At 47.4% G+C, this 26,339-nt stretch overlaps 3 protein-coding genes across 5 annotated transcripts; 2 read left to right on the top strand and 1 right to left on the bottom strand.

The window, feature by feature from the left end:
* Nucleotides 1-634: 634 nt before the first annotated feature.
* Nucleotides 635-1,439, bottom strand: LOC101771386. The gene has a single exon (XM_004953159.4). The coding sequence runs from the start codon at nt 1,179-1,181 to the stop codon at nt 921-923; it is 261 nt and encodes an 86-aa protein (XP_004953216.1). The 5' UTR covers nt 1,182-1,439; the 3' UTR covers nt 635-920.
* A 17,187-nt stretch (nt 1,440-18,626) lies between these two features.
* On the top strand, nt 18,627-20,137 carry LOC105914693. The gene is made up of 2 exons (XM_012847236.2): nt 18,627-18,698; nt 18,783-20,137. The coding sequence occupies exons 1-2, from the start codon at nt 18,670-18,672 to the stop codon at nt 19,993-19,995; spliced, it is 1,242 nt and encodes a 413-aa protein (XP_012702690.1). The 5' UTR covers nt 18,627-18,669; the 3' UTR covers nt 19,996-20,137.
* A 2,529-nt stretch (nt 20,138-22,666) lies between these two features.
* Nucleotides 22,667-26,316, top strand: LOC101771781. Of its 3 annotated transcripts, none has more exons than XM_004953163.3 (13): nt 22,667-22,779; nt 23,164-23,266; nt 23,461-23,726; nt 23,825-23,899; nt 23,985-24,043; nt 24,122-24,257; nt 24,367-24,463; nt 24,550-24,616; nt 24,777-24,875; nt 25,019-25,108; nt 25,300-25,454; nt 25,595-25,696; nt 25,784-26,316. In XM_004953163.3, exons 3-13 carry the CDS (start codon nt 23,474-23,476, stop codon nt 25,914-25,916), a joined length of 1,266 nt encoding a protein of 421 aa, XP_004953220.1. In that variant the 5' UTR covers nt 22,667-22,779; nt 23,164-23,266; nt 23,461-23,473; the 3' UTR covers nt 25,917-26,316. The 3 variants fall into 3 exon arrangements, with proteins under 3 accessions (XP_004953220.1, XP_004953218.1, XP_004953217.1); XM_004953161.3 differs by having other exon boundaries at nt 22,673-22,779; nt 23,153-23,266; XM_004953160.3 differs by having other exon boundaries at nt 22,694-22,779; nt 23,086-23,266.
* The last annotated feature ends 23 nt before the right edge of the window (nt 26,317-26,339 follow it).

Consider the following 26,339-nt stretch of genomic DNA (forward strand, 5'->3'; position numbering starts at 1 on the left):
GATTAACTAAAGTTTAACACTTGTCATATTGGATGCTAATTAGGAGTATTAAATATATGTTAATTACAAAACTAATTGCACAGATGGAGTTTAATTCGCAAGATGAATCTATTAAGCCTAATTAGTTCATGATTTGACAATGTGATGCTATAGTAACCATTTGCTAATGATGGATTAATTAAGCTTAATAGATTCATCTCGCGAATTAGCACAGGGTTCTGCAATTAATTTTATAATTAGCTCATGTTTAGTCCTTCTAATTAGCATCCGAACCTTCAATATGACACCGTTAAAGTTTAGCACGTAGTATCAAACCCACCCACAAGTGACAAATGCAAGTTTCTTTTCTATTTTGGGAGCGACTATTTTGGGAGCGAAACAAACTACAACTCCATTCGAGTGGGTTCTATATGGTCCAAAGCATTTTTTTCTTTTCATCACTAAACACACTTCTACTGATTGTTTATGGTTAGGACTTTGGGGACAGACCGGCAGCGGGAATATCACCTAGCAGATGTTTTCCTACCTTCCACTAATAACAGTTCAATTGCTCGGCTGAAAGAAGCCTTCATACCAGGATCATCTTAACAGTTGTAGCATGAACCGCAAGAAAAATTCAGAAGCACAAGCAAGAGATCGAGCAAAGAATCACCAAGACCGCGAAAACGCATGTGTTCCTTCCTGCAAATCATGGCCTTTGAACTTGGAAGGTACTAGGAAGAACGCACCGCATCGCGGGAGCAGTTCAAATCACCGAAAGGCGCAGCATCTCCTAGAAGTTTAGAACGCAAGGCCACACCACCCTACCATCTTCCATTACACAATCCCAATCCTCTAGCAAAAAGCAAAACCGCAGGAGAAGCAGCCGCGTCCTAACTTCCGGACGGGGCATGAGACCCACCAGTTCCCAGCGGAATCGATCACCGGAGCAGCGCGTCGCTGGAGGCGACGAGGACGAGGTCGGCGGCGGCGGCGCGGCCGTCGTCGAAGTTGAGGGCGTAGCTGAGCGCGTCGTAGTGGAAGCTGAAGCGGGCGCGGGCGTGCCTGGCCCGCTCCGACCGCAGCCGCCGCAGCACCGCGCGCAGGCGCCAATAGAGGCCCCGCACCAGGCGGGAGCTGCAGCCCCGACCGCTGGCCACCGCCACCACCCCCGCCTCCACCGCCGCCACCACAGCCGCCATCCTCCCCTCTCTTCCTCCTCCCCCCCTGCGCGCGCTCTCTCTCGCCTATGCTCTGCTCTGTACTGCTGCTACTGTGCAGTGGGTAGTGCCGAGTGGTAGGGCGGCGCACGGGGGTGGTGAGGATGGCGAAGCGGGGAAAGCGTGTGCTAGTCCTATATAACGATAACGCCGTCTCGCTGCGCTCCTCGGCGGGTCGCTTTTTCAACGCCTCCGGCGGTCCGGCCGGCTCCGCTAGTCCGATTCGGTCACTCTGCCGCGACACGGCTAGTGAACTAGCCACTCCACACCACTCGGGCCTCGGCCACTCTCCCCGTGAGGCACGCTGGCGACGTACCGTTGCACGGCGCGTAGGCTGGGCGCAGGAACAAGCGTAGGGTGGGGACGGGGGACGACGGGGCGAATTGGGCTCGGACAACGGGGGGTGGCCAGCAGCTAGCCTGTGGGTCACGTGGGCGCGCTGCGTCCGCCGGGGCAGAGTGTGCCTGGCCGGCCGTTGTGGATTGGCGAGAATTTCTTGCGGGGTTCCCCTCTGCGGCGTGGATTCTCGGGGCAGGGCGCTTGGATTTTTATGTCCCCTCCAGGCTCCAGGCCCGGGGCAGTGGACTCGCGCATCGCGCCCATCGTCGCTCGTCGGTAGTCGTCGGCATACGGCGTGCGTACCAGGCCGCGCCAGCGATGGCGATGGAAGTCCTTGGTGAACACTGTAGCTTGGCTCCGCTCTTGGGAGCGGCCGCCGGCGGGACCGCACCGCGCACGACAGGGGGGTGGCCATGCCGCTTTTTCGTTAAGCTGCCCCTGCGGTTTCCTGCGCCTGCACGGCCAATTGAGTGATAGCGGGGCAGGAAGGAACAGTTACCGAATTCAAGGATCGGCAGCGAAATGGAATTGTGTCCTCTGCGGCAAGCTCCTGCGACGTGCATTCACTCGCGGGGCCGGCCGGGGGCAGGCAGCCTTGCTCGCTTCGGCAATTGGTGGGGTGGGATCAGGGATGCCTGGAGGCTGGAGCACTGGCAGCGCGCGCTCCCGGTCACGGCCTCACGGGCGCTGCCCGGTGAGTTTTCAACGCCAAATCGATCAACCAACCGGGGTCTCCATGAACCGGGGAACACGACAAATAGGCAATTGCGGTAAACCAAGGTAGAAATCGGCAATGGCGTTAGCAGCCAATGGTGCTCTCTGCGCACTTGTCGTGTCCGCTTAATCAGCGGGACGCTGAAATCAGGAACTGACAGGCAACCCTGCTTAACGGAACACTGGCGGTTTGGACCCACGCGTGCATCGATCGACGACACAAGGTGAGTTTGCTGCCTAATTACAATCAGACTGAGGTCTTATTTGGATAGTAGTGGTTAAACTTTAGCCCCTATCACATCAAATGTTTGATACTAATTAAGAGTATTAAATATAAGCTAATTATAAAATTTATAGAAGCTAATTCGCGAGACGAATCTATTAAGCCTAATTAGTTCATGATTTGACATATAGAAGCTGAAATCATGAACTAATTAGGCTTAGTAGATTCGTCTCGTGAATTAGCCCAGTGTTTCTGCAATTAGTTTTATAATTAACTCATATTTAGTCCCTCTAATTAGCATCCGAACATTCAATGTGACAAGAGCTAAACTTTAACAAGAATCCAATCACACCATGAAACGTCTCCTGTCGTGATAAGCTCATCAGATTTCCCTGACTTGTTCAGTGGAGAGAGCTGAGGTTGATGTTTCAGTACTGTCAACTCTAGGAGCAATTAGTTTGTAGTCTGACTGCCCTCTGTGTAATTGAATCGATGGCTGAAACATCCAACTGTCCATCAAGACTGTTTTTAGCAAGGCAAAGACAGTGTGTCCTTGAGGAACCACTATGACGCCCAGTGAAAAAATCCAGCACTACCACCACATAAATCACAGGGAATAGGAACTTCCCCCACGCTCATCTAATCTGCCGAAAATATCTTCAGATAAAATCAGTCAAAAGACCTGCCAGATCAACAAAGAACAAAAGCTAGTTGAGCACAAAAGGCAGCGAAGGCCAAAGGCTTCCTGAATACTCTTCACTAGTCAATTCGGCACCCGTTATGATCAACTCTAGCGAACATTTTTATTCTGATGACTGCAAGTTGAGGCAAGAATGTTCTTCACCTCCCAAGCAAGGGAAGAAGATTCTCACATCTCTTGGGCAACGTCTCTCGACCTGCACCGCTATTTTCACACGCTAAAAGTCTCTGTACGTAAGTAGACTGCTGTTACATCATGTTTTATATCAGGTCATTCCAAGGTCGGATAGTGCGTAGCTTTCTTTTCTCCACCGGGATTTTTTCGTAGCCGATGACCTTTTTCCTTTTGGAGCTCGGTTGTTCGGAAAATTAAAAAAAAAAGGGCACGGATCAATTGATATGCCTCTTTTTTGGAAGCACGTACATGAGCTCGCGGCCGCCGGTAGCAACGTCGGAAAGGTAACCCTCGCATGCTCCCTAAACCCCGACGCTTTCGCTTCCTTGCATCTTCTTTCGGTTTGTGTAGTTGGTTGGAGAAGAGAGAACCGAGAGGATGGGGTTCGACAGTGAGGTGCGGATGGCAGTGAGGTGCGGATGGCAGCCGGTGGCAATGGCGGTTATTGGAGCTTCAATCCCCAGCGTCTAGGACCATGGCGTAGGGCAAGGAGAGGTGGAGGAGGTAGCCAGGCAGGTGAGGCAGGTGTGGGCGGCGGCGATTTGGAATTGGTAGAGGCAGGTGTGGGCGACGGCGATTTGGAATTGGTAGAGTAAGGGCGGCGGATTTGGCCGGCGGGTGGAGCGCTGCTCGCTCGTTTGGCCAGAGGAAGAAAAGCAGAGAGGTGGTTTGGAGGGGAGAGGAGGGATGGGGCCCAACAGAGGGGTTCTCATGCTGGCGTGGCCATTTTTTAAGTATTGGGAAGTTTATTATTGTGGATCTGCTGTGGGATGACATGATTTTGGGAGAAAAAAATTTTAGTAGAGCTTCCAATAGATAGTTTTGAAGGAGATTTTATTGGTAGACTCTTGAAGTTGCTCTTATCCTAGTGGGATCGAAACTTTAGGTGGTGGAAGGTAGGATCGGTTCCTGTGCTCCGGAGGGGATAAGATGGGTAGAGTTGAGAAAAAAATGGGAGAAAATATGGGCAATGGAAAAGGATAACCATGTTGAGGTACAAGAAGATGAAGGAAAGCATCGACACAAATTGCTTTCAATTTCTCATAAACCCAGCGTGAGATACTGAAAGTGGAATGTTCAGCGTGTGAATCACTTCAGCTCCATACGAGATCGTACCCCACACCCTTGCGCATTAACAGTTATTCGTGTTAAACTAAACAGTGGCATTTTCCGCGAATGGATAGGGAAAAAACCAAAAAAGTTTGCACTTTGCAGGAGGCCAGGGTTATTGATGGAGGAGGAAGGACATGCACCGGTGGAGGTCAGATCAGCAGATGGAATACGACGACGCCTGGCACCGGATGTGACGGGGGTTACCGGGTTAGGTTCTGCGCCCCGGTTCGTCCGACTTTTTTTTATTTTTTAAACCCTCTTGTCGAAAGATTCTCAAGTACGTTCCGAACCAATTTTAAAAATGGATTCTTAGATTGGCGCCATCCACGCTGACGTCAAGCTTACATATCTTTGCGCCAGCCATCCTGGCGTCAAGATCCATGCGCAGCTGCTGACGCGGATGCCAACATGGCGGGGCTTGGCGCCATCCTTGGCGCCAAACAATTTACCCCATACCTCCTGACGTTTCGAACGAAACAAGTATAATTATTCCGAGAAATGTGCAACAAACTACGCTCTAATTCAACTGGTTAGAATGTAAGATTCAACACAGGGGCTTGAAACTCAGGTCTTTGGGATAAGAAGCTCACGTCCTAACCAGTTGAACTAGAGCGTAGTTTGTTGTACACTTCTCGGAATAATTATACTTGTTTCGTTCGAAATGTCAGGAGGCATGGGGTAAATTGCTCGACGCCAAGACCTACGGCGCCAAGCTTGGCGCCAAGATCCATGGATGGCGCCAAGCCCCCGCCACGTCAGCATCCGCGCCAGCAGCTGCGCATGGATCTTGGTGTCAGGATGGCTGGCGTCGAGATGTGTAAGCTTGGCGCCAGCGTGGATGGCGCCAAGCTAAGGTATTTTTGAAATTGGTTCCGCTAGAAGCGTATTTTTTTTTATGAAACAGGAGGGGAGTGACCCCTGCTGGTTATATATTATATAAATTGGTTCCGCTAGAAGCGTATTTGTGAGAATCTTTCGAAAAAGAGAAAAAAACCAAAAAGTAGGCCGGTTCGTTCGCCCTGGGAGCGGGGTACAGCGGCAGCAGGAAAGAAGCCACGCTTTTCAGGGTGGCCCTCCCGTGACACAGTGCGTTGTGCTGCGCTGCGCTGTGTGGGCGCGCCCCCCGGCCGGCGAGGCGACGGCCACTTCGACGTGCCGGAGAGTCGGGCCCGGCGGATGGATCTGTCGCGTCGCGCCCACCGTACAAAACTCCAAATCCTGTCCGAGATGGCGAGATCTGTCTCGTGCCTCCACCAACCCGCTCCCCAACTCCCAAACATGCCTGCCTCTATCGCCATACGCTAGAGAGCCTAGTACGCCGCAGGGCGTGCCACAGCCCACAAGGAAGCTGAAGAATGTAGATCCGGTGTGAGCAGTTGCGGCCATGGATTGGACGACGGCAATCAGCTGAGGCCACAGTATGTTCTGTTTAGCGAAGTGCGTAGTGCGCGTCTGGACTGAAAAACTTGTGCAAAACTCTTCATTCGCTTTGGAGCTCCGCTGCAAGCCTGCACCTTATCCTCCGATAATGGGCAACTTAAACCCATCTCACTTAAGGGATGTTTGGTTTTATGGACTAAAATTTAATTCATATCACATCGAATATTTAGATACTAGAGTATTAAATATAGACTAATTACAAAACTAATTGCACAGATGGAGGCTAATTCACGAGACGAATCTATTAAACCTAATTAATTCATGATTAGCACATATCATCTCATTGTCAAATCATGGACTAATTAGACTTAATAGATTCGTCTCGCGAATTAGTCTCCATCTATGCAATTGGTTTTATAATTAACTCATGTTTAATTCTTCTAATTAGTATCTAAACATTCGAAGTAACAGGGATTAAATTTTAATCCATGAAACCAAACACCCTTAGTGCCCTCCTAAAGATGGAAATAGGATTCATAAAATGAAGTAATGAACCTGCTCTTTTCAGGACGGACAGGTAAGAGGATAGGCTGGATAGCAGAGGTTAGCGTACGTGACAGCGATGTGCCGAGCGGGCAGATGTGGTCCGGTCGGTACGTGAACCGATACAGCCAAGTAAGCAGTGGACCGTCCTGCAATTCTGCAACGGCTATCTCAGACGTAGGAGGAGGAGCGTAGCGTAACCAGCTTACCAGCTCGTCCTTGACTGTCGATATGTTCTCGTAGTCGTTCTCTCTTTTGGCATGTTCAGACTTCAGACTATTATATTTCTAGCTGATCTCACGTTCTCGAAAAAGAAAAGGAGAATATGCTTGTTCTCAGCAACGTGACAAATACTCGTGTCTCATGTTTTCTCTCTCTCTCTTTTTTATTCCTCGCTTAGTCGTGTCTCGGTTTGCTTGCCTTGTTCCCGTCCGTCCGCTCGGTGTCCGTCCACTTATTTGGGCTGGACCGCACATCTGTTTAGTTCAGACCCACTTGCATTGCCATGTGAAGTAAACTGGGCCTCATATCACTGGAGCATTTCCTAGTCTCCAACTACTACTACTACTTGCGACGTGAGCATTGCATGCACCTTGACAAATGTAGCGATATGCAATAATCGCAAGAGATCGATATGCCCCACAGGTTGTGGCATTAGGCTTTACGATACGACGAGAAACAACGGTGGTGCTTGTTCAGAATTCAGAAAAGGAAAGGACCAATTGATCTGTCCAAGAACGTCTAGCACCAACACAGATCGTTTGTTTTGGAAACTCCACCAGCAGCTGTCGACCTGTCGTGTATCGTTGTGGTTCTTCGTAGATCACCGTGACAGTAACAAGCCAAAATTTATTTCTGTAGATGCAAAGTTCGACGAGGGATAAGTTTCTCAGCCCAAAAATAGAGTGCGTACAAGAAGAACGGCTCTGGATTATAAGAAGCATCAGCATTAGCGGAAGGGTTTACTTACCGCCGGCCAAACGTACAGCGACGGCCCGCCGGCTGCGACGTTCTGCGCCTGATGCACGAGCCACCGGACCGCGATACTCCGGAGAGGTACTACCAGCATTTCCATTCCGTTCACGCACCTCCGGCAATCAGCACCTACGGCATGCTCACATTCGTGCGTGCGCTTTCGTAGGAGGGGACTGGACCAAGCTTCCACCGGACCTCGCGGCGGAGATCGGCGGCCGCCGCCTCCGCTTCGACCTGACCGAGTACACCCACTTCCGCGCCGTCTGCAAGCCGTGGCGGCAAGCCACGGACGACCCGCGCGTGCTTCACAGCCGCTTCCTCCCCCGCGACTGGGTCGTGCTCCGCAACCACAACTTCTTCGAGGAGACACGCTGCCATCATCTGCTGAACGTCGCCACGGGCGCATCCATCGTCGGCGTCGCCCTCCCGGAACTCTCGGGCCACCGCCCGCTGGGCTACGCCGAGGGCCTCCTCGTCCTTCGGAACACGACGAGTTCCGGCATCCGCCTCCTCAACCCGCTCACGCGCGCGGTCACCGACCTCCCTGACATCTCCTCCGTCTTGGCCAACGCGTCCAACGACGCGCTGGACAGCGCGTACTTCTCTTGGGGTTTCGGCGTCATCGATGGCGGCAGCGCCGCGGCGGCGGCGGCATCCCCGGCCACCGTGGTGCTTCTGTTGCGCGAGGTCCCGTTGTTCGCCTGAATCAGGCTCGGGGATACGCGCTGGGCTCCCGTCGACGCGAGCGAGCTCGCTGGCGGCGCGGCCAAAGTGACCTTCCAATCCGTGCTCTCGCTTCACGGGCGCTTCTACGTGTCGACGTCCATGGGCGACGTGCTGACCGTGGAGCTCCACCCAGAGCCCCGGCTGGTGTACGTGATCAGGCAGGCCACCACGCTTCCGGCAACGTCTTCCTATATTCTTGCCCCGTCCAGCAACGACGCCGCCGCCGGGATGATCATGGTGCGCGCTAGCATGAGCGATGAGCGTGAGCACCCTGACGTTGAGGTGTTTGGTGGACGTCGACGGACGGAAGCTCATTCCGATGACCACCGTGGGCGCCGACCGCGCGGTGTTCATCGGTTCACTTCGGGCGTTGTCCGTCTCCACCAGGCTGTTTCCCTCCATCGCTGCCAACGCAACCCGCGGTGTACTTTTGCATTGGGCAGGGGCCTCTGTTTTACGTCTTCCACAACGATAACTGGCGCGGTGAACCGGCACTCGAAATGGAGTCCTTTGACTGGAGTGAAGCGTCATTCTTTGGCCCAACTAACCTCGACGTTTCTCTGGCTTGCTGCGCTGATTTTCTGCCCGGAACAATGTAGATATCAAACTATATATTTTTTTTTAAAAAAAATGTTTCCGGAATCTGTAACAGCACGTAGCTAAGTTTACAACATTATCAGCTCAAAAGCTGATGAAAAAAAAGAAAAAGATATACGCATATAAATATTATTACTTTTCCATCCATTCTTAGTAAAGATATCCAAAGCGACAATCTCCAACACTTTGCTTGCTGAACAGATAGTTTTCCTTGATTCCACGTGCTGCAATAGAGATCAAAATCGTAACCAAAATGCTCCCTAAAAACAGCGGTAAACCGTTTTTTCTCAAAAACCAAATCATTACGCGTACACTAAATAGCCCACATAAGAGCTACGACCTCTTCTTTCTTTCTTATACCCGTAAACCAGTTTCGAAGCATATGAGATACTGATTTAGGTGGAGTTAACCCAGTAGCTATATGAACAATCCTCCAAATAGTTTTAGCACGCTGACAGTAAAAAAGGAGATGTTTAATTGTTCCATTACAATTACAGAAACAATATTTTTAACTCCCAGATCATCTTCGCTTTGCTAAATTATCCTTTGTTAAAATCACACATCGCTGGAGGTACCAAAGGAAAATATTTATTTTTAGCGGAATTTTTAGCTTCCATGTGAATTTATTGATGAAGGGGTATTGATATATAGAGCGTACTGTAAAATAGCCGTGACTATGTAAAATAGCCGTGACTATGTAGGTCCCAGGGAAAAATGTCCCTCCCATTAGAAAGCCGATAAATAGCAATTTTAACTACTAGGTTATGCCAAGCTACTAGTTTATCCTCAACTAATTTTATCCGAAAAGAGATATTCAACGGCATTTAATCTATCACATTTGCCATTATTTCATGGGGATTATGGACAATGTTATACAATCCAGAAAATTAATCTTTGAAAGGTTTAGAGGCCACCCAAGTATCCTCCTAAAATCTGATTTGTGACCCACCTTTTATCTTGAAGGTCCCACATCTCAGAAAATCTTCCCTAACCTTTAATAGACCTTTCAAAAAATGTGAGTCTCTTGGTTTGATTTGAACCTGAGACAAACACTTTGAACCCAGATATTTATTTCTGAGTAGAGTGCCAGTTGCCGTCTTTGTTAAGTAATTTAAACCATTTGCTGAGAAGGTATTTATTTTTAATTTAGAGATTTGTTTTTCCCAAAACCTCTTGATCTTTGGGATGACACAAGATATCCATTTGGTTAGGCGGTATTTTTGTTTATCATTAGGCAAAATTTGCCACAGGACATGCAAAATGAAGGCGTTTTGCTGTGGGACGCCGTTTTAAAAGTGATATGCTGGAGGACACTGCATTTTGGTGGCAATTTGCTGGAGGACACTGCCACCATTATAATATTATTCCCCAGCTGAGGAGGAGAGAGAATAGTGAGGAAATGTTGTTTTTGCCCCTGGTCCCACTCGCCATATGTTTCTTCCTCCTCCCTCCCTCCCCCCTTTCTTCTTCCTTCTCCCCTTTTCTTCGAGGTTGCTAGTGTGCTATCCGCCGGCCTGAGTACCTCCCCATCCCATCCATCAGTTGTCCAAAGCATCTCCACCTACGTTGCTCCACGACAGTCTCCTGCGCAGGTGGTAGCCAAGCTCAAGCAAATCGGAGCGGGTGAGCTCGAAGCCATGGCCAGGCGCGGGCGCGGCACCGAGCAGGGCACTGGTAGGGAGGCATAGGAGTCGGAGGCACGAGCAGCGGCTGTTGGGAGGCATGGGCGGTGATGGTCGCGAGGAAGCAATGGGGGGTTGCGGTCGCAGCGAGGAACAGGTGGCGGTGGCGGCGAGAGAGGGCACGGGGAGGCACAGGAGCTCCCCCGGTCAGATGCCACGGCCGCAGTCAATACGGGTAGTGTGGTGGCCCCGTGGCGGCTTCACGCGCGGCCTAGCTGGGCGAGCAGGCGCCATGGTCGGCGAGGAGCGACGACCAGCGTGCCATGCGGGCAGGTAGCATGGTCCCGCATTCGCCGAGGGCCGGGGCAATGCCCGCCACCGAGGTTGAAGTGACGCGGGGCTCGGCGGCTCGCCGTGCGGCCCCACAGGTGAAGCGGCATCACGGGCAAGCAGCGTAGTGCGGGCCTACGTTCGTGAGCTGTTGCACCATGGAGAGTAGGATTGGGAAGCAAAGTAGTAGGAAGAAGAAAGAAGAGAAGGGAAGGGAGGAGGAAGAAAGATCTAATGAGTGGGACCAAGGGCAAAGACATTTCCTCACAATTCTCTCTCCTCCTCAGCTGGGGAATAATATTATAATGGTGGCGGTGTCCTCCAGCAAATTGCCACCAAAATGTAGTGTCCTCCAGCATATCACTTTTTGAAACAGTGTTGCACAGCAAAATGCCTTCACTTTGCATATCCTATGGCAAATTTTGGCATTATTATTACTTTGCTAGAAGAATCTAGATCGATAAAAGTCCGGTCTTTTAAGGACACCTTTAGGGATTTCAAAGAAGGACATCATGAACATGGGAAGGTTACTCAAAACTAAATTCAATAAAGTCAGCCGTTCGCCATAAGATAAATGTTTAACTTTCCAAGTACTTAGTTTGTTTTTAAATCTTTCCTCGATTACACTCCAATCTGCATTATCGAGTTTATGGTGGTGCATAGGGATACTTAAGTACCAGAAAGGGTATGGCCTTAGGGCATAGCCAAACAAATCATTATATTCTGGCTCTACCATTTAGCCTCTCCATAATAAAAGATCTAACTCTTATGGAAGTTAATTTTTAGTCCTGATAATTGTTCAAAGACATAGAGCAATAGCTTCATATTTTTAGCTTGCTCTAAATCATGATCCATGAACAATATCAAGTTACGTGGCCATGTGAGGATTCTCATACCAAAATCAAATTGAATTGGTCATACCTACACTTTGAATCAGGTACTAGGAGGCTGATTAGTTCGCTGCACGCCCCCTCATCCAGGCTCCCCGCATGCGACCTCGGGCTAATTGGTTACTTAGGCTTGGTGCTGGGCCTGGCCCACTGCATGCAAAAGGGGTCGTGGAGCCTGGCTCCCGGGGTGCGATCAGAACCTTCGTTTCCCCGAAGCCAGGCTCGCGTGATGCGGCGGCGAGCGCGCGTAGGGTGAAAGTGGATGCGCGCGTGCATGCGGGAAGTTCTAGGGTTACCGCCCCAATTTCGCGCCATCCGCCACCCATAAATCCTCACCCCTCCCCCTCCTCCTCGTGCACTCTTCATTTCACCATCACCCAGCAGGTGAGAGGCTCTCCAATTCGTCTCCCCTCCTCTATTCGTCTCCTCTCTCGATTGATCTGTGAAGGCTCTAATCTCCGCTCCTCTCCCCTTTCTTTCATTTGCAGGGTAGAGTTCTTCACAGATCTGTGCTGCAAGGCAAGTGATTTCCCTACTTCTCTCCGGTTTTCCTCATTTTCGTAACCCTAGACTGTGTGAAAGGCCATTGATTCCGTGACTTAATCATCTCAAATAGGCAGGCCCCCACTGGATCTGCGTTCTTTGGTTGTTCAAAGGTAAAAATCATGCTTTTTGTGGCCTAGATCTTGATTTGTGCTGCCGTGTTCTTGTATTTTAGAAGCAAGATAAGTAAAATAAAGTTTATTTTTGTGCAGGATTTCAGATCTGAGTCTACCCTACCTCTGCACACTCCTGATCTGTTTGTGGACTGGCTTCTTGTTACTTGTGTTGCGGTAAAAAAAATCACTTACCCCTCTTCCCAACCCCTTTGTTCAAATCATGTGGTCGCATATATGACTATACGATGCTCTGAATGATTTTTCTATGATGGAAATGATGATGGATTTGTATTATTCATGGTTGATGGCAACTCTTATTCTGAGCATACGTGTCCATACTGATGATTTGTGCTATTTAATCTGAGCACACTTGTCCATGTTAATGATGCCCATGATATTAATCTGAGCACAGTTATCCATGTCAATGATGCCTATGATATTAATCTCAGCACACTTATCCATGTCAATGATGCCTATGATATTAATCTAAGCATACTTGTCCATGTCAATGATGTCTGTTATCAAGAATCTAAGCATACTTGTCCTATTAACCATGCCATTTGTGCATTTTTGTGCAAACACTAAAGGCTATGTTACTTGTTATTTATATAGATGGCTCTTAAAGACAAGAGACGCATGCTTATTGTTCATGCAGTTGCTCTAGTCACTGCCATGTATGCATTCTTCCTGAATAGGATTAGAATGGGTCAATGCTCACGACCTCAGATTACTTATGCCCCAATGAGTGCTATGGATGAGGAATGATAAAAGAACTTGGATAAAATTTATAACTGCAATGATGTAGAGTGTGTAAATATGCTTCGCATGAGAAGAGCTCCTTTCTTTCTTTCAGCTATGCAATTTTCTTAGAGACAGAAACTTGCTTAGAGACACCATACATAGCAGTGTAGAAGAGCAAGTTGCAATGTTTCTTCATGTTGTTGAGCATAACAAAAGATTTTGATTTATACACCAAAATTGGAGGAGGTCTGTAAAGACAATGAGTAGATATTTCAAAAAGGTGTTGTATGCTATTGGTGAACTTAGGCATGATATAATTAAGCCTCCATCAAATGAGAAACCTCTTAAGATTAGAAACAGCTCAAGATGGTACCCATATTTTAAGGTAATAAAATAGTCAGCTTTACAATCAAATGCTGCATACTTGAGTGCATATTTTGTAATTAAATTTTTGGGTTTCCTATAGGATTTGTTGGGGCAATAGATGGCACTTATATCTATGCTAGAGTCCCAGCCGAGATGCAATCAGCGCTTAGGGGCAGGAAACACTACACAACTCAAAATGTGCTACTTGCAGTGGACTTTGATTTGAAATTCACGTATGTCTTGGCTGGTTGGAAGGGGTCAGCACATGATGCTACTATTCTTGCTGATGCACTAGAGCGGGCTGATGGGTTGAGTGTCCCACAAGGTAACTAACTTATCATGGGTAGATAATTAAAGTCACAAACTATGCAACAATAGGACTAATACACTTGTATACTTTTTCTAAGGAAATTCTACCTAGTAGACGCTGGATATGCATGTCATCCTGGATTTCTTCCTCACCGAGGCACTAGATATCATCTTAATGAGTTTGGTGGTAGAAACTATCTAACCAATCTAAGAGAGTTGTTCAATTTGAGGCATTCAAGTCTGCATGTAACAGTTGAGAGGGCATTTGGGGCTTTAAAAAATCGATTCCGCATTATTGACAACAAACCTTTTCATCTATTCAAAACACAAGTCAAGTTGGTCCTTGAATGTTGCATTTTACACAATTGGATACTTGGGCATGGTACTGATGAGGTTATTCCTCTTGAGTCCACTTGGGAGCCCAATACTAGTCATGGGCATGGGGTTGCTATGGATGACAATGCAGCATGGGCTACTATTAGAGATGATTGGGCTAATCAAATGTGGGCCAATAGGGGTAATGCTCACATTTAGATGCATGTAGTAGGTTATTGCACTTTGTATTCTGGATAATGTAAGCTCATAAGCTTATGCATTGGATAAGTTTGTATGATGCTTGTTTAATTCATTTACTTTCAACTGAGGCATTGGATAAGTGTGCAATGATGATTATTTATTCTGTTTCCTTATAACTGATGCATTGGATAAGTGTACAATGATGATTATTTATTCTGTTTCATTATAACTGATGCATTGGATAAGTGTGCAATAATGATTATTTATTCTGTTTCCTTATAACTAGTGCGTTGGACAAATGTGCAATGATGATTATTTGTTCTGTTTCTTTATAACTGATGCATTGGACAAGTGTGCAATGATGATTACTTCTTCTGTTTCCTTTGATTACTTGTTTCATGTTTACTTGATGATTTTCTCTGCCCTACTATGCTCCCTTCCTTGATGATTTCCTCTGTCCTATTATGCTCCCTTCCTCACATCTAAGTTGGGTGGCACCATATGCATTAGGAGAAGGCACAAGAGAATATTCACTTTGACTTGGTTGAGGAGCTTGAGGCCGCTGAAGCTGCTATCCAGCCTGCTACTGGCTAGGCTGCTGCTACTATTGGTGGCCAGGCTGCTACTGCTGCTATTGGCTAGGCTACTGGCGCAGCTGGTGGCCAGGTTGGTGGTGCTGCTGGGCAGCAGCGAGGGCTGCAATGAGGTGGACCAATGTGATGTCCGCATTTGTGCTTCGCCGCATGTGCCAACTAATCTCCACTGGTGTGAGAACTGACAAAGGTTTTAAGAAAGTGCACTTGAACCAAGTTGCCAAGGCTGTGCATGAGTTCTAAGGCAATGAGGTGATTGGCACCTAGATCTACAACCATTTGCGCAAGTGGAGGTAGAGGTGGATCAGGGCCATCAAGCTTAGAGAACTTAGTGGTGCTTTGTGGGATGAGGATAACTTCATGATCACTTTGGAGGATGAGCACTACTGGGGGCATATTAAGGTGTGTTACGCTAACCAAGTATAACTTCATGAATTATATTGGTTGTTGATCTATTCCATAACTTCATGAGGATAACCTATGCTCACCATTCCATATTTGGATTTCAGGCACACCCTAAGGATGCTGATTTGTTGAACAAGCCAATAGAGAACTAGCAGTAGATGCAGATCATATTTGGCAATGTCCTGGCTACAGGGAAGTTTGCCGTGGGATCTAGTGAGCCTTTGGGCTCCCCATCTGAGTTTGCTGAGTCTGAGTCAGATGCCATGAAGGTTGATGATGTGACAAAGATGTTTGGAGAGGCACCCAAGAGTCAGGATGCTGTTGCTGGGTTTGATGCAGGCAACAAGAGGAAGAGGTCCATGCTTAGTGAGGGGGATATTGTTGTCATGACTGGCATGACTGATGCAGTGAACAATGTTGCAAATGCCATTCTCTAGACCAAGGTTGAAGATGTCCGCCTTGAGTTGTATGATGCTCTCATGTTCATGCCTGGATTCACTGATAAAGCACTGATGGTGGCCTATGAGCACTTACTTGGCAATAAGGCTCATGGTACTGCATTTGTGAAGATGAATGATTCTCACCGTGTGCTGTGGCTGAGGACCTTCTTGGCCAAGCACTACTACGTGCAGTGAGCCTGCTAATCAGATGGTGACTTCTTTTGTGCAGTGAGCATTCTTTTGTGCAGTGAGCCTTCTCCTGAGCTGTGAGCCTTCTCCTAGTTGCCTCTCCTGATTAGTGACCAGTTGATCTGTTGATCCATCTTTTGTGCAGATAACCTCCTCTCTTTTACTAACTATACCTTATAGTTGGTAATTGACTATATGGCACTCTAGCTGCAAGCACTGTATATCCTAGACTATTTGGATTCGTAACTTAACTATGAGTTACTTGATGTCATACAATCTGGTTATGTGGTTGTTTTGAGCATATGCCCATTGCCAATGATGATTGATAACTTATTTACACTACTCTACATCTGTTTCATTTTGCTTGTTGGTTTCATCTCATTGTTGTGAATTTTTCTGAGTATACTTGTCCATTGCCAATGATGCTATGTTCTCCATTTTACCCTACTATTCCTGTTTGCATTTTCACTACTGCCTATTCATGTGGTACCTTGTTGTTCATGTGGTACTCCTATTCTGAGTATATGCCCATTACCAATGATGATATGTGGACTTCTTTCAATTGTTAATTGCTCATCTTATCATTGTACTTACTGCCTACTTATCATTTTTATTGGTAATTTCCTTATGTTTTCTCCACCTGGGAGGATTGCCATAATCAAGAGGTCGGCTGTAGGTAAGCATTCCATTCTTATGATGTGGTACTACTATTCTGAGCATATGCCCATTGCCAATGATGATGTATTCTGTAACTTTTTATCCAGCTATTCTTGTTCTTGTTGCTGTGTTGACTTATTTGCACTCTTTTTTCCTATGTTTTCTTTGTACCTGCTGATAACATCTCAACTTGGTTTGATCTGTCCTGAGCATATTTGTCCATTGCCGATGATGCTATGTTCTTTTTTTTTCAGCTATGGCTTGATATAGTAGCTGTTGGACACCAAACTAGAGTTTTCTCCACCTGGGATTCTTTGTACCTGCTGATAACATCTCAACTTGGTTTGATCTGTCCTGAGCATATTTGTCCATTGCCGATGATGCTGTGTTTTTTTTCAACTATGGCTCGGTATGTAGTAACTGTTGGACACCAAACTAGAGTTCTACCTGGAAGGCGTGTCATGCTCAAGTGGATGGCTTCAGGGGACATACGGTATTTTTGCTTTGCAAATTTATGTAATACTTAGTTGAAACATGCTGTTGTTTGAGCCTCAGGGACATACGGTGGTAATCTGACCATTTGTATGCAAGAGGTGATTGTAACATGTTATATGCAGGCAACCAATCAAACATATGTTGCATCTCTCTTTTGAATTGTGGGTACATCAGTGCAACCAATCAGTATCTCTGTGTGGCCTGGCTGACATGAAACAAATAACCGGCTGACATGAAACAAATAACCAAACGTACGCATATTGCATGCACCGAGCCTGTCCCTGGCCGGCCTGGCTCCTTGGTGCGAGCCAGGCTACTATATTGATTTGGCTTGTATGTTAGCTGAGCATTTGATCATACCGCATACTGTGTGGACCCTATATTGATTTGGCTTGTATGTTAGCTGAGCATTTGATCATACCGCATACTGTGTGTTCAACTGTTATTGTTGTTTGGTCATTTCCTTGCTGGATATCCGGTTGAATTATCCTTCTAACCAAAAGTTTACAACCGCCAAAGAACGTTACAAACTTTTTTGTAGTTTGGCTACAAGTAGATCCAAAATTGTGATCTCAAGTTTGTGTGGGGATCAGTGTTATAGTTACCGGATCAAGAGAAAATATCGGAGATGGCCGGCAAGACTGGTACACCGATTTTCGGTCAAAATTTTGGGAAAATATTTTAAATCGAGCCAAATTTTGACTATAATTTTGAATGACAGCCCCAATGCCGGCCGAAAACTGAGCGGTATGTACCGATATGACTATTTACCGGTCCATACCGGTAGGGCTGAAATTCATTGGTTTTCGATGAAATTCAGCTGAAATTTTGAATTCTGGTGGGAATTAGCGCAATTTTTGTCTATGGTTGGCTAGAAATAATGTTATCTTTGATTAAAAAAATTATATTCTTATTTAATTTGTAGGTTACTTTCGGGGCCACCTATTGGCCACGCTTTTGGCCCATCCTTCAAAAGGAGAGCGGCAAACCGATGCAAGAATGAAATGGGCATGTCGCATGTTGGAGATCATGACAATGGAGATTTTCGCCAAGCAGGGGTGGTTGTCCTCTAATAGGCGTAGTGCTTAGTTGGTCGTTTGAGTTTGCGTATGTCTCTATTTTGTTGCTTTTTTTAGAGTTTGCTTTAATCAATAAGAGGTTGCAACTATAATAAAGAATGGTTGAGTGCAAAACTCACCGTAATATTAATTTCCTTTTTCTAAATCTCTCTCTCTCTCTGTAAATATGCTTGATTCACTAACCTGGACAGAGTCAATATCTCGATCGTCACTAGACCCTTGAAGGACACCGAAAACAATCGATATACTCCAGTGGTTGATGTATTAAACTTGCTAGGTTGCAAGAAACAAGGGTATTTGTCCCAGAAAGGAGAGTCCGGTATTGCCAAGAATGATTAGCTCCAGGAGCAGTTGTCATGTTGTGATTCTTCTTAAAACATAGCATATATCGGTAGTTACAAGGGAAGATCCAAAGTTTCGACAAATCGAAAGTTTGAGGGATTAAAAGGTTGGAACGAAGAAAGATTCTGGACTATAAGGACCCATCATCAGCTGTTGACGCCGAAATCATGGTATGGGGCATACTACTCTTTCATCAATCATCGCATAGCTGAGCCTCCCGTGGTCCCGCCCGTGCACGTCTTCTTTTCTGTGCACACGCGCAGCACGTCGCTTGCTGGTTTAGCCACACGTCTTCTTTGGCTGATCAGATGGCCAGAGAACGGCGGCAGGCCGGCTGCGACGTTCCGCGTCTGATGCACGAACTGGACCGCGATCCAGAGAGGTGACATTCCGATTCCATTCCATTTACTTCACCTCTGGCGATCGCCGCTTGAGCACTTACCTTTCATGCGTGCGCGTTCTGCAGGAGGGACTGGACCAAGCTTCCACCGGACCTTGCCGCATACATCGCCGGCCGGCTGCTCGGCATCGACTTGACGGAGTACATCCGATTCCGCTCGGTGTGCAAGCCGTGGCGGCAGTCGACGGAGGACCCGCGCGGCCTGCACAGCCGCTTCATCCCCCGCAACTGGGTCGTGCTCATTAACTACCTAGATTGTTTTCGCCGTAACTACGGCGACCGCAAGTACCGGCTGCTCAACGTCGCCACGGGCGCCTCCCTCACCCACGCTGAATTCCCGGAGCTCTCCGGTCACCACGCGGTGGCCTACGCCGAGGGCCTACTTGTCCTGTGGAGCAAGACTACCTCCGCCATCCGCCTCCTCAACCCGCTCACGCACGCGGTCGCCGACCTCCCGGCCCCGGACTTCTCCATCTTGGGCGAGGCGGCGTCCACGGCCGTGCTGGACAGCGACTACCGCTTCAGGGGTTTCGGCGTGATCAATGGTGGTGCCGGCGCGGCGGGGGCCTCCGCGCCCACCATGGTAATTTTCATGGATGGAGTGATCCCGATGATCGCCTGCATCCGGCCCGGGGAGCCGCGCTGGGCTCTCGTCGACACGAGCGAGCTCGACGGCTGCACGGCCAACGTCTCTTTCAGCTCCGCGCTCTCTATCCGCGGGCGCTTCTACATTACGACGTCCACCGGGGACGTGCTTGCCGTGGAGCTCCACCCGGAGCCCCGGCTGGTGTACGTTATCAAGCAGACAACAACAGCCGCCACGAGGCCCACGACGACCACCGCGCCTCCGGCCATGAGGCCCTTCTTTGAGTTCTTTCTTGCCCCATCTAGCAACGAAGACCACGCCGGGATGCTCATGGTGCGCGCCAGCAGAGACCGTCGACAAGTCGAGGTGTTCGAGGTGGACGTCGACGCGGGAAAGCTCGTTCCAACCAGCACCGTGGGCACTGACCGGGCGGTGTTCATCGGTTCAGCTCGGGCGCTGTCCATCTCCACCAGGCTGTTTCCTTCGATCGCTGCCAATGCTGTTTACTTCTGCATTGGAAATAGGTCGACGGAGCTTCTGTTTTACATTGTCCACCTCGATAATGGACGGGGTGAGCCGGCGCACGTCCCGTACTCCGACCAGGGGCAGGCGGTAGGGCCTTTCGTAGACCCATGCAACCTCGACGTCTATCTGGCTTTCTGCGTAGATGCTGTGCAGGTCCTAGCAATGTAAACTGTGTCGTATAGGATGAACACCATTAAGCTATCGTCGTTACACTTAGCTGTAGCATTTGTAATCAATTCTCGTATGGACGAAGAGGGTATCACAGTTCACAAGCAACAGATCGACGAACGATGATTTCTTACAAGTTTCACTTTTGTTTGCAATGGGCCTTTGACCTTGTTTGTTTGAACTTTTTGACAGTTTCTCAACATGAAAAGTTAGAAGCTCGAATAAACAATAATCTGCTTTCAAAAAACTGGAAGTTCTGAAAAGCTGAGTTTATATGAAAAACTGAAAAGCTCAATTTTATGAGCTTTTCGTAGCTTTTTGAGCTCAAAAAGCTAAACACATCTTCTATAAGCTAGTGTTGACTTTTCCGAAGAAAAGCTGCAGCCCAAACAAACAGGCCCTTTTATTTCCACTTGGCCCAGCGGTCCTGGCCCGCCTAAATCTACCAAGTCTAAAAAAGGAAACTTTCTTGTTGGCGAAATTCTCATAAAAGAACTACTTTCTTTCAATAACACGGCGGGTGCTTTCAAATGCAACTCTATGTGCCCGGATTTTATTTTTCGCTTACAACTTTATACACGAGCCTCCAACTGAAGAGCAGGCGGCGTCACGGTCGCAAACTCGCATGCGCTGCCATCACACGACACACACACCTGCACCAATGAACCGATCTCAAAAACTTCCTTAGAACCACACTACGAAGCACCGCTCCCACGCGCCCATGTCGTCGAACCGGCCACCGCTAGTAGCTACGCGGTCGAATTACCATGAGCTCGAAGCCACTGGTGGCCAATCCGCGCCTTCTTCTGGCCGGCGCCGGCCACGACTCGAGGGCACGAGCCGCGCACCCTGTGTCCGACGGCTCCCCGACTGGGTTTTGGACAGTCTTCCCGTGCCGAGAGGACAAAAAACGCCTCTTTTCCGGTGGCTCCCAGCTTCCACCACGGACGCCGCTATCGTGCCGGCAGCTATCTAGTGTACGTCGTTGGACGAGTAGGACTAGAGCCACGACGCCACGTGGGGCGCTGAGGCCGCTCCGGCGGTGGCTCTACGGCGGAGGCGATGGGGCGATACGGTTCCCTTCCCATGGTTCCTGGATGATGCCGACTAAACGAGAGAGACGCAGCAATCTTTTTCGGTTTCGTTTCAATTCAATTCAACAAACTTCTGCACCCGTGTGACGTGCAATCGCATCTCCGGTGTCACTCGCGTGCCGGCAACCCCCTGTTACGTTTCGGATAGGAAACGTACGTGTACTCGTGTAGCTGCTGCTTTGGTTGGAGCTACTGCTCTAGCGTTTGGTTACTTAATTGTCTCGATTGCTCATTTATGTCGTAGTTGGACACGTTGGCAGATACCACTGTCGGCCTAAGCAATTTCGTGAGCTTAATTTGGGTATCAAAATTGTGGCCCCGGAATCAGCATCGCCCAGCTGGAATGAATACGGTCCCGAACTCACGACCCCAGTCCAATTTCGTTATAAAAACGATACGAGCCTAAAAATAATGAACCGGGTCATAGGGGCCAGCCGTACGTGTAGTGGACTTCGGTGCACGATTGTTTCGGCAGATTAAAAACTAGTTATGCTGCTGTCATGCTGTGGCCCTGAACCCAATTCTGACGCAGTTTCGACCAGCCAGCAGATCTGATACACTGAATTTTGCCGTAGTAGTATGCAGGAACGCGCACCCCCACCTAACAGGCGATGGATTCTGCTGTCGCGAAAGCGATTTGCGGAGCATTTTGAGCCACTACTAAGGCCCCGTTTTGTAGGGCTTTTCAAAGTGCTTCTCCACCGACTTTTGGTGAAGCCCTACCAAAGGGTCAAGTTCAAAACGGCTTCACCACCAAAGCCGGGGAGAAGCCGCAAAACGGCTTACACTAGAGAGGAGAAGCCGAAAAAAGTGGCTTCACCGGTTTCTCCTCTCTCTCCAAGCATTAAGTGATCATAAAATTACATATATTGCCATTGAGAAGCCATTTTACCAAACGTTTTGCAAAACGGCTTCAGCTTCACTAAAAAAGCCACTCCACCGAAGAAGCTGAAGCCGAAGCCGTTTTACGAGAAGCCGAAGCTCTACCAAACGGGACCTAAACGTGCTGCTGCTTTTGGCTTTCTTGGACCATCCGTCCATCAAACCTCCAACAGGCAGGGGCGGTGTCGGCGGCCAGTAGCATTCCTCTTTCAGCGAGGGGCCTGGCCTTTCCTATGCCACGGTCAAGAAAGTTTTGGTTGAACGAACAAGCACGAGACAGTAATACATTTCATTGACAAAGCAGCTAAGCAGATGACAAACTTCGGTTCTGTGGATGAAGTTTGCTGTGCATCGTGCCGGCTCTCATCCTGGTGCATGTTCTCAGGTCTCACATCCATGGAGCACATACATCAAAAGAGTTGAAGAGGCTATTTGCCATCTCCATCGAATGTTCAAGACCCAGAAAGGTACACGACGTATGGTATTGGAGAAAAAATGGTTCCAGACATGAAAAAGGCAGGGAGTATTTTCGTCAAAAGAGATTGCGATGAATTTTTAATCAACATCGGCGAGTTAATGGAGTTGTCGTAGGCGTTTATTCATCTTTTCGTGCCTGGCTGTTCCATTTCCATCTTCCATGGCGAGCCACGGACCTTTAAATAGACACGTCATGGCCAACAAGACCCCACCAATCTCCGCCGCCCCCCCCCCCCCCCCCCCGGTTCTACTTTCCCAGATCCAAATTCATCCAATAAAAATTGTTTGCTACAAGCATCAGCATCAAATCTGATATCTTGGCAAAGACAAGGTAAGCTGATATTATCTTCCTCTGAATTTTCTGTTCCTCGAAAATCACCATGAAAGAGTGAGGCCTTCCATTGCTTCTAGACTGATTGAACTAGTAAAAGAAACGCAAATATTAGAGTTATGCTACGTATCAGATGATGCACTGCTTCTGTAGCAATAATACACGTACGTGCTTGTTAAATATTAAGATAACCTCAACTTGGTATTACTCTTCACCTTATTTGTCTTTCCAACGGAGGAACTGCCAAATTGTCCATAAATTTGATCAAGTCTTACCCTCCTTTTGATGTTGGTTGGTCTGTCATAGGATAAACATTCCTTCCTTGCGTCCTTCCACTCCACTACTTGCTTGCATAAAATTGAATGCGCGGCAGTTGGTTTGCAGAGAGCAAGCAGAGTTCAAGCTTTAGATTTTGATCTGGATACTGCGCATTTGCGCGAGTGGCTGAAGAAGACGCTAAAAGTCCACCGGAAAGGACGAACCAAAGGTAAGATTCATTTAATCGCCTTTCATGTTCTTGCGTCGCAGTGACTTCTCTTTAGACTTTATCTTGGCAAAACTTCCATTCTTCATCCTTACTGAATTTTGAGTTTCATTTCACAAGATCCTGCTATAAACTCCTTGTTGGCTCTTGACGACATCTACTTGCTGTTCCCTCCTGCATCTGCATGGTTCTTGCAGATTTGAAGTATCCATGGGCTGTGGAGCATCAAAATGGAGGGATCCTGGTGTACGCCAGAGAAGACTGTCTAGTGTCGGCGAGGTGGTGGTCTTCCTTCCGGGTCTCCGGGTACCAAGAAACATAGACTTCTCACAAACACTCGGTGATCACCTGGACAAGAGCATAGTGGAGAGGCTGACAGCTCTGAGGGCAAGGATTGTGGCAATGGCGACGCAGGAATCAACGACCGCCCTTAAGCCAAGGCGACGGGCTGCGGCGCAGCACGGTGAGTTGGGTCGTTGCAGCAACTGAAACCTGTCCAGCTTGTTCCTGCTGAATGTGAATACCAGAATTTTTGCTTTGATTGTAGTCTTTGATTTTCAGGAGGGTCTAGCACTGCTAATCTCCTCCAGGCTTTGGAAGAGTACTTGCCGGCCCTGCTAGGACTGGTGAAAGGAGGTGATTACCTTATCCAATATTCCTAGAACTGTTGTTAAGTTAGCATCTTTCCTGATTTATTGCGGATCATGCATAAATATTGCAGGGAGTGAGCTGAGAAACAAAGTACAATTTGTATGGGCTAACCAAGAAGATGTTGCTGAGGTAAGGACGAGTCCCCATCAATACGCATCTGTGCGAATCCTTCTGAACGTTTCAGAGTGGTGTATTGCTGAGCTGCAGGAGACGTCCATGGCAGATCCTTGGTACGAAGTGCTGTCCGTGCTGCATTTGATGGCCATGGTGTGCTTCCTGCAGGCAAACAACCTCCTCCTTCCTCGGTCCTATGCTGACGGTCACGGACCGAGAGTCTCTGAAGGTTGGTATAGTTCAGCATAAACATACACCTGAGACAACATCAGACTGCTGTTGACCTTCATGTTATGTTGTGCTGTGATGGTAACAAAAACACATGTGGTCACGAGCAGAGAGCAGGCAGGCCACTGTTGATCTCTTCTTGAAGGCAGCCGGGTATTTGGACTGTGCAATTCATCATGTACTTGTACAGATACCACCTGAAAGAAGGTCTGATGCCAGAAGATCCAAAATTGTGAATATCATAAGCCAATATTTGCAATACATCTAATGAATGTTTCATGTTTTAATTTCAGAAGAGAACTTCCAGTAGATCTAGCTGAGGGCAATCTTAAAGCACTTAGCTTGCAAGGTCTTAGTCAGGTACTGCACCAAATTCTTTTGACATGTACTGTTTTAGCAGATATTCCAAAACAGCTATAATGTTTATCCTTAATGCCATGTCCCATGTATGCTTTGGTTGCAATTAAATCTGGCTACTCAGGGTTCAGCTGGAGCCATTAATCATCTTAAAATTCTACAGGGGGTTGATATGCAACTTGGACTGGCAATCGATAACCCAAAGGCAACATTAGCAGTAAAAAGACGCTTAGCTTGCGAGATGATCAAATGCTGGAAACAGGTGTCTTTCTCAGACCTGATGTCAAGGCCCTATGGATGCATAAGTGATAAACCTATTCTTTCGAACCATAGTTTCCCTTTTTTTTGCATCAAGCAATTGCGAAACAAACTTCTTCACTATAAGTGTCAACTATTGTTAAACAGGTTAAGGATAGCATCCCAGAGCTTCCTTTGTCAGATGGATGGGGAAAAAAGCATTCTCTATTTGTAAAGTGGAAATATGTTGAAGCAAAAGTATGTAAACGAGCTAACTCTCTCTCTCTTTCCAATTATTTTGATTTCCAAATTACATTTACAAACTGATGATTAGCAACCTGTATTAATGTTCTGAGCAGCACAGAATAATTTCTCCACTATGAAATTATCTTCAACTTATCATCTATACAAATCTACATGATTTCGTTCTTATTTTCTTCCCTTGCCAGGCTGCTGCTTACTATTTCCATGGATTAATTCTTGATGAGGGAGAAACTGATAAAGCCCAAGAGATGGCAATAGCTGCTCTACAGGCATCAGAAGAATTTCTCAATGAGAGCAAAAGAGCTTCTGAGGCCTTCCATTCTGCTCCTCCAGCATCAAGGTCATTTAGCAGTTCCAAGTCTTTTCCTCTCCTTTTATGCTTGAGAATCTAAATTTGACTCTTCAATGCTCCAAGTCTACTATTGTGCCTTCCATACCAGTGAAATATTAATGTATCTCGGTCACCTGTTTACTTTGCAGAAGCCCAGCTCCTTTTGGAACAACCAAATATCTCTTGGACATGATCCCAAAAGATGTACAAAGCAAGGTCCAGAGCTACCAGGACCTGTACACACAACAAATGTAAGAATTAGACTCAAAGAAAGAGGCAAAGAAATAGCTGTCACCGTATATGCTAATCCTGTTTCTTTCTTTTTTACGTAAATTCAGAGCGTCGAACATAGGAGTCAGCAAGATCATCGCAACACCACCTCCATTGCCAGATTTTCCATTGGCTCTAAGCCCTGAAGATTATGAGCTTCCCCAATCAGATATGTTGTGGAAGGGGGCTAACCATCTATAAAGTTCATTGCCAACCTCAGGCCTGTAAGAAAGCTTCTTCTGACAAGAACAGAACTGAAGGCCTGCTGACAAACAACAAAATTCTGGAGCTTTGCAGAAGACTAGTACTAACGAGGAAATTGCTCTTACTACCTGTGACCAATTCAAATAATTTGTTTTCCAGCAAGGGCCCAATTGTAACCTCAAGAACATTAGTCATAAGATCTTTCCTTAAGATAACACATATGCTTTCCATCATTTTGGTGCTTAATTAAATTACAGGGTAGATTTCCTTTTGCGCACTTCTGCGATATTTGTTTTTCAGCAAAAGAATGGCTGGATAAAAATCCATAGCCTTTTCAGTTTGAACTACATATGTACAAGACACAAAGAGTTTAATGGAGTCCCTTATAGTCCTTCAACTATAGGAGTTCTGAGTGTTTCA

The sequence above is a fragment of the Setaria italica genome, chromosome I (assembly GCF_000263155.2).
Source record: "Setaria italica strain Yugu1 chromosome I, Setaria_italica_v2.0, whole genome shotgun sequence".
NCBI classification, from domain to species: domain Eukaryota; kingdom Viridiplantae; phylum Streptophyta; class Magnoliopsida; order Poales; family Poaceae; genus Setaria; species Setaria italica.